Source organism: Anomaloglossus baeobatrachus, chromosome 8, assembly GCF_048569485.1.
Source record: "Anomaloglossus baeobatrachus isolate aAnoBae1 chromosome 8, aAnoBae1.hap1, whole genome shotgun sequence".
Lineage (NCBI taxonomy): Eukaryota > Metazoa > Chordata > Amphibia > Anura > Aromobatidae > Anomaloglossus > Anomaloglossus baeobatrachus.
The window spans coordinates 10958846-10967173 of NC_134360.1; the positions used below are offsets into that span (position 1 = coordinate 10958846).

General features: G+C 49.6%; 1 protein-coding gene across 1 annotated transcript in view; it reads left to right on the plus strand.

Annotated features, from left to right (window-relative positions):
- The window catches only part of CACNA1D (calcium voltage-gated channel subunit alpha1 D), a 390642-nt gene extending 382546 nt beyond the window's left edge, over nt 1-8096 (plus strand). The window contains exon 50 of the mRNA XM_075321032.1: nt 5511-8096. Coding sequence (XP_075177147.1) covers nt 5511-5807 — 297 coding nt within the window. The 3' untranslated portion in view covers nt 5808-8096. The remainder of the gene's footprint in view (nt 1-5510) is intronic.
- Nucleotides 8097-8328: the final 232 nt, after the last annotated feature.

The following is an 8328-nucleotide window of genomic DNA, read 5'->3' on the forward strand; positions in this document are numbered from 1 at the left end:
GCAATACAGTCCGATCCCAGCAGCTGCTCCGTGTGCTCCACAGTCCGATCCCAGCAGCTGCTCCGTGTGCTCCACAGTCCGACCCCAGCAGCTGCTCCGTGTGCTCCACAGTCCGACCCCAGCAGCCGCTCCGTGTGCTCCACAGTCCGACCCCAGCAGCCGCTCCGTGTGCTCCACAATCCGACCCCAGCAGCCGCTCCGTGTGCTCCACAATTTGACCCCAGCAGCCGCTCCGTGTGCTCCACAATCCGATCCCAGCAGCCGCTCCGTGTGCTCCACAGTCCGACCCCAGCAGCCGCTCCGTGTGCTCCACAGTCCGACCCCAGCAGCCGCTCCGTGTGCTCCACAGTCCGACCCCAGCAGCCGCTCCGTGTGCGCCACAGTCCGACCCCAGCAGCCGCTCCGTGTGCTCCACAGTCCGACCCCAGCAGCCGCTCCGTGTGCTCCACAGTCCGACCCCAGCAGCCGCTCCGTGTGCTCCACAGTCCGACCCCAGCAGCCGCTCCGTGTGCGCCACAGTCCGACCTCAGCAGCCGCTCCGTGTGCTCTACAGTCCGACCCCAGCAGCCGCTCCGTGTGCTCCACAGTCCGACCCCAGCAGCCGCTCCGTGTGCTCCAGTCTGATCCCAGCAGCTGCTCCGTGTGCTCCACAGTCCGACCCCAGCAGCTGCTCCGTGTGCTCCACAGTCCGACCCCAGCAGCTGCTCCGTGTGCGCCACAGTCCGACCTCAGCAGCTGCTCCATGTGCTCCAGTCTGATCCCAGCAGCTGCTCCGTGTGCTCCACAGTCCGATCCCAGCAGCTGCTCCGTGTGCTCCACAGTCCGACCCCAGCAGCTGCTCCGTGTGCTCCACAGTCCGACCCCAGCAGCTGCTCCGTGTGCTCCACAGTCCGACCCCAGCAGCTGCTCCGTGTGCGCCACAGTCCGACCTCAGCAGCTGCTCCGTGTGCTCCACAGTCCGAGACCAGCAGCTGCTCCGTGTGCTCCACAGTCTGACCCCAGCAGCTGCTCCGTGTGCGCCACAGTCCGACCTCAGCAGCTGCTCCGTGTGCTCCAGTCTGATCCCAGCAGCTGCTCCGTGTGCTCCACAGTCCGATCCCAGCAGCTGCTCCGTGTGCTCCACAGTCCGACCCCAGCAGCTGCTCCGTGTGCTCCACAGTCCGACCCCAGCAGCTGCTCCGTGTGCTCCACAGTCCGACCCCAGCAGCTGCTCCGTGTGCTCCACAGTCTGACCCCAGCAGCTGCTCCGTGTGCGCCACAGTCCGACCTCAGCAGCTGCTCCGTGTGCTCCAGTCTGATCCCAGCAGCTGCTCCGTGTGCTCCACAGTCCGACCCCAGCAGCTGCTCCGTGTGCTCCACAGTCCGACCCCAGCAGCTGCTCCGTGTGCTCCACAGTCCGACCCCAGCAGCTGCTCCGTGTGCTCCACAGTCCGACCCCAGCAGCTGCTCCGTGTGCGCCACAGTCCGACCCCAGCAGCTGCTCCGTGTGCGCCACAGTCCGACCCCAGCAGCTGCTCCGTGTGCTCCACAGCCCGATCCCAGCAGCTGCTCCGTGTGCTCCACAGTCTGACCCCAGCAGCTGCTCCGTGTGCTCCACAGTCCGACCCCAGCAGCTGCTCCGTGTGCTCCACAGCCCGACCCCAGCAGCTGCTCCGTGTGCTCCACAGCCCGACCCCAGCAGCTGCTCCGTGTGCTCCACAGCCCGACCCCAGCAGCTGCTCCGTGTGCGCCACAGTCCGACCCCAGCAGCCGCTCCGTGTGCTCCACAGTCCGACCCCAGCAGCCGCTCCGTGTGCGCCACAGTCCGACCCCAGCAGCCGCTCCGTGTGCGCCACAGTCCGACCCCAGCAGCCGCTCCGTGTGCGCCACAGTCCGACCCCAGCAGCCGCTCCGTGTGCTCCACAGTCCGACCCCAGCAGCCGCTCCGTGTGCTCCAGTCTGATCCCAGCAGCTGCTCCGTGTGCTCCACAGTCCGACCCCAGCAGCTGCTCCGTGTGCTCCACAGTCCGACCCCAGCAGCTGCTCCGTGTGCTCCACAGTCCGACCCCAGCAGCTGCTCCGTGTGCGCCACAGTCCGACCCCAGCAGCTGCTCCGTGTGCTCCACAGTCCGATCCCAGCAGCTGCTCCGTGTGCTCCACAGTCCGACCCCAGCAGCTGCTCCGTGTGCTCCACAGTCCGACCCCAGCAGCTGCTCCGTGTGCTCCACAGTCCGACCCCAGCAGCTGCTCCGTGTGCTCCACAGTCCGACCCCAGCAGCTGCTCCGTGTGCGCCACAGTCCGACCTCAGCAGCTGCTCCGTGTGCTCCAGTCTGATCCCAGCAGCTGCTCCGTGTGCTCCACAGTCCGATCCCAGCAGCTGCTCCGTGTGCTCCACAGTCCGATCCCAGCAGCTGCTCCGTGTGCGCCACAGTCCGATCCCAGCAGCTGCTCCGTGTGCTCCACAGTCCGATCCCAGCAGCTGCTCCGTGTGCTCCACAGTCCGATCCCAGCAGCTGCTCCGTGTGCTCCACAGTCCGATCCCAGCAGCTGCTCCGTGTGCGCCACAGTCCGATCCCAGCAGCCGCTCCGTGTGCTCCACAGTCCGACCCCAGCAGCCGCTCCGTGTGCTCCACAGTCCGACCCCAGCAGCCGCTCCGTGTGCTCCACAGTCTGACCCCAGCAGCCGCTCCGTGTGCTCCACAGTCCGATCCCAGCAGCCGCTCCGTGCGCGCCACAGTCCGACCCCAGCAGCCGCTCCGTGCGCTCCACAGTTCGACCCCAGCAGCCGCTCCGTGCGCTCCACAGTTTGACCCCAGCAGCTGCTCCGTGTGCTCCGAATACTTGGGGCTGGAATTGTGCAGGCAGCAGTTGCTGAATCCTAGACCAGTAGATGGAGAGAGGGGCTGCAGGTGAATGGGGGCTTTAGAGATTTACCGGAACCTCTAGAAAACTGACACTGCACAGTGTGAATTCACCATAGGATTCATTCAGAAGTCCGTGCTCCATCTGTGTTTTCAAGGATAGAGCTCGTCTTCACATCTTATTGATTGTTTTATATTATCGTTAAAAAAACCTGACATGTCTCCATGTTTTCTTATCAGATTTACAGATCAAACTCGCCATTTACATTAATGGGTCCATGAAAAACAAAAAAACACTATAGTCTACGCCTTCCATACAAAAATCATGCTTTCTACTGTTAAACGGGTAGAAAAAGATAGTAAAATTATTAACATGGAGGTCACACTGATGGCGAGAATGGACACATGGACCAAAAAGTGGTTGAATATTGGATCGAGTACACTGATGAAAACAGTCTATTTTTTCTTGTATCCCCCTCCCAAAAAAATCAGGACTTCTGAATAGTGTTATGCTGATGAGACAGAATTTGTCAGATACATTGTAACATGTACTGAAGAAGTGATAATGGATTCTCTGGGGATAAGACGGTTACAATTTACCCAACGTGAGTTGCAAAATGAAAGGAAGAAGATGGTAAAGCAGAGGTGGTAGGTCACACTGAGGTCACTTACATAAAGGGGCTCATCTACACACAGTCATTGATATCCTTAGTTCCTCTCCGAATTTGGGAATGGCTCTCATTCCTTAAAGTTGCCGTCTGAAGGTCTAAGTAATTTTCTTTCTATATTCCTATCTATTTTAAGCTATAATCTAAAATAATTTCTAATACTTGCATTTAAAATTCCCTACTGTTCGCTAACTACATTATCTAATTGCTATTCTATTTTTTTTCTACTTCTGATGACGTTTTGTTTGAAATTCCCAGTGCATACTGGGATACTTATATGAAGTGTCATCAGGGAGCAAAAGCTGCGGTCACTGGCACACTGCGGTCATCAAGCCAGGACAAGCCTAGCCCCTTGAAACTGAGGTCACTGATAACACTTTCAGCAGGGCAAATGCCCTTCCCTCAGATGACACTTAGTTTGAGAATCCCAATGCATGCTGCTGCCTCCCCGAAACAAAGCGTCATCAGTTTCAGGGACTGGGTTCGTCCCTGCACGATGTGCACTCTCTGTTGTTGGCTTACATCAGCCATAATGAGCTGACAACAGAGCATTGTCAGAATTACACAACATGATGCTCCTGAAAGGGACATTACTGGTCTCTGCCTGCTGGATATTCTGACACCGCTCTGTTGTCTATTCGTTACTGCTGATCTGAGCCAACAACAGAGCGCACGCTGTCATCAAGCAGGGACAAGCCCAGCCCCTGAACCGGAGGTCACTGATGACGCTTTGTTTCAGAAAGGCAAAAGAGCTTGTCGCAATAACTATAACCTCTTCACCCTGATGACGCTTCATTTGATTATCCCAGCATGCACTGAGAATTTTAAAATGGAAGTTAAAAAAGAATAGAAAAGAAGTCTAGTAGTTTGGAAACGGTAGGGAATTTTAATGCAAATATATTAAGCATTAGCTTAGATTGCAGCACTAAATAAATAAGGATTAATAATGAAAATTACTCTGCCATTGTGCCACCCGTTTAAGGGACAGTATCATCAGAAAATGACCTATTGTTCAAACCAGATTTTAATGGTAAATGTATTTTATAACATTCTTTTTTTTTTTTTTTTTTAACATCAATCTATATTAAAGAGAAAACCTTGAATTCTGACACTGACCACTAAGCGCTTTTTTTTATTTTATTTTTTAAAGTGTTTTAGGAAACAGCACATGTATATTAGCAGCAATGAACAAACGATCATTTGTATTGAGGCATCTAATGAGTGTGTGCAAAGGCCATTGTTATATATCGGTGTTACCTGTCATTGGAATCCTACCTGAATATATGTACTTTATTCACTTATATAGCGCCATTAATTCCATAAAGCTTTCCAGATATTCATTTTGCACATTAGCAGCAATGAAGACACACCCATTATATATACACATATATATATAATTATATTCATGATGTGAAAAAAAAAAAATATATATATATATATACATATATATATATTATATTCATGATGTGAAAATAAAACTGAGGCCGATTTAAACAATAGGTGATTTTCTGATGATCGCTTCCCTTTAAGGCCCCATTCCGATGTCCTTACTTTTCCAATACTTCAAAAAAATCGGCTGATTTCTATCCGTGCGCTGGATCAGATTTCCAACAATGTCTGTTTTTGTTTTACCATCAATGATCTTCTCTTCCAGCAAAAGAAAACTGAAAATGACTAAGCTCCTCTTGGCCGTTGCATTGTTAATAGCAGACTGTACTCCGGTGTCATCCGTGTGCTCTGTGTCATTTTCATTGATCCATATCTGAAATGTTTTTTTCTTTTGCGGTCATATGATCCACAAAAAAATAAAAAGAAACAAAACCAAAAGCCCCACAGACCAGTGTGAACAGCCCCATAGACTATAATGGATACGTTGTATTTATAAACACGATGGACATCTGAATGGGCCCAAACCTCCTCGTCTGTCCTATTCTAGTCCGTTGATCGTCCAATCTTCCGCGTTTGCTCCCTGTTCTCACGTCATCGCTTCTTCTCTTCCAGGTCCTAATCTCAGAAGGTTTGGGCAGATACGCTCGAGATCCAAAATTTGTGTCGGCCACAAAACACGAAATTGCTGATGCCTGTGACATGACTATTGACGAGATGGAGAGTGCGGCCAGCAACCTCCTGAACGGCAGCATCCGGAACGGTACAGCAGGGGGCGATATGTTCCCCATCCTCAGCAGGAGAGACTACGATCTTCAAGACTTTGGTCCCGGGTACAGTGACGAGGAGCCGGAGACCAACAAATACGAAGAAGATTTAGCTGATGAAATGATTTGTATAACGACATTATAGTATTTAACAAACAAAAACTGTAGAATTCTATAAAATAACAACAAAAAAAAAAAAGTGCCTCTCAATCAGTGATGCATGGCACTACACGGGAGGACGGACCAGTCTGGCGCTGCGGAGCCGTGGATGGGGTGGCAGCTTTCTAGCTCATTGGATGTTGTCCTGGAGGAGGGCGTGTATACTAACGCAATGGCTCGAGAACTGGTGACAATGATGGTCAAACCATATTGTGTTATATATGAACAGTATGACGCATGTTGCACCTGAATCAGTGATGCAAATAGCGATCTATGGTGATGACAATCAAAATGCCCTGGTCATTACCCTCTGCCATATACATATCTGGTCGCTACCGTCCAGACTTTACCAGCGGCGGTCCGGCTTCACCCTCCGCCATAGAGCGGGTCTATGGGTCCGCACAGGATGAACCCTGGATGATGTAAAGTCACCTTTACATACAGAATATATCATTTCAATAGTCAACTTTTTTTTGACTATCACCTTAAAGGGCAAATGACACTGGAATAAGCTGCAAATAACGCACTGACCCTGAACCAAGTCACTCGATTTTCTGTAAATGACGTGTAACATACGACGCTTTGTATTTGTAAAGAGATGTTCTATATTTTGTAACCAATGACGGTGAATCTGAGCTGCAGCAATATCTACCGGGGTCCGATTTTATGTAGTTCTCCACCAAAAGATTAGAAATTTAAAATTTATTTTTTATTTTTTTGAAAATTCCATAAAGATTTAGAACAATATATTCATAGTCATGGGAAAAAAAGAAAAAAAAAAGGTTTTCAAATCAAAATTTATGAAAAAAAAATATTTAAAAAAAATAAAAAATATTTATGTGAGATTGAATCTTATTATAAGACAGAGAAGATCTGCATAAGATATGCAATTATGAGCGCGACGTGCGATTACGCAGGGTGGGGTTTTTTTTTTCCCATGTGACGTTCAGCTGTGAAACTTTAGTCTGCAATGAAACTTTTACCAAAAAAATAAAACTTTTTTTAAGTTTATTTTACAAAAAAGAAAAAAAATCAATCCTTTTTGTAATACTGATTTGTCTGATGGACGTCTCCATTAGTGTTTGTAGTGTTCTCGCACGTATTCAGTCATATTCCCAAGCAGCGCTGTATAGGAGATCAGACAGGCCGGTATACGGGATCGGAGGTGACGAGAACAGGACCAGGCGGCCATATTTATGGAGGAATATCCCCTCCCTATACAAAGATTCACATTATAAGAGCTGTGGGCCGAGCCCAAATATATATATATGTACCCAGCTTTACAGGATCCTCGCAGTCCAAATATCGCGAAGATTTATGGGTCCAACTCTAAGTACAGAATGCATAAATAGCAATTCCATAATATGCACCGACTATTGGGATCATGTCCTTTTGACAAGACGTGCAAGAATATTTATTTTTGCTAATAGAAAAGTCCGTCTTCTGTTCTATGGTGAATGTTCCAACTCCCTTTGATCACGCTTTACAGCTTCGGTCATGCTTTACGGCTCCAATGACTCTTTAAGGCTCCGGTTGTGCTTTACGGCTCCGGTCATACCTTAAGGGTCCAGTCATGCTTTACAACTCCAATGACACTTTAAGGCTACGGTTGTGCTTTACAGCTCCGGTCACACTTTACGGCTCCTGTCACGCTTTACGGCTCCTATCATACCTTAAAGTTCCGGTCATGCTTTACCGCTCTGATGACACTTTACAGCTCCGGTCATACCTTAAGGCTCCGGTCACGCTTTACAGCTCCAGTCATACCTTAAGGCTCCGGTCACGCTTTACAGCTCCGGTCATACCTTAAGGGTCCGGTCACGCTTTACAGCTCCAGTGACACTTTAAGGCTACGGTTGTGCTGTACAACTCTGGTCACACTTTACGGCTCCTGTCACACTTTATGGCTCCTGTCTTACCTTAAAGTTCCGGTCATGCTTTACGGCTCTGATGACACTTTACGGCTCCGGTCACGCTTTACGGAATTGCTATTTCTGGACTCCATACTTGAGTTGGATCTCATCACTGGCTGCTCCGTATGGGCGGCAGAGACGAGATCCGGTGGTAAATTATTACTTTGTGCATGGAGAAAAAAAAAACTGATGATGCATTGGAGCTAATGGAAGAATCGGTCATACACTCCTTGGGTAAAATCTTTTTTTGTCGATGGTTTTGTCTGCAGATACAATGAGGCGTCAGCGCAGAGTTCACATGATTGATGAAATCATGCCTAAATCAATAAACCTCTTTTCTACGGGTGTTGTGTGTTCTGTTCTCACTCCCGGGTCACAAAGTGGCTGTAGATATCGGGGGCTGTTCTGTGCCAGAAGTGGGAAGGGGAAAAGTTACATATTTTGGTTTCTTATTTGCATTTTATAAAACTGTATAGAACAGCACAATCTACAGTGGGAAGAGCTCAGGGGAAGGGATCATTTTACTAGAATTTATGTTTGAAATTTTTGCAAATTAAAGCACAAAATCTACGTGACTTTCTGGCACATGGAGGG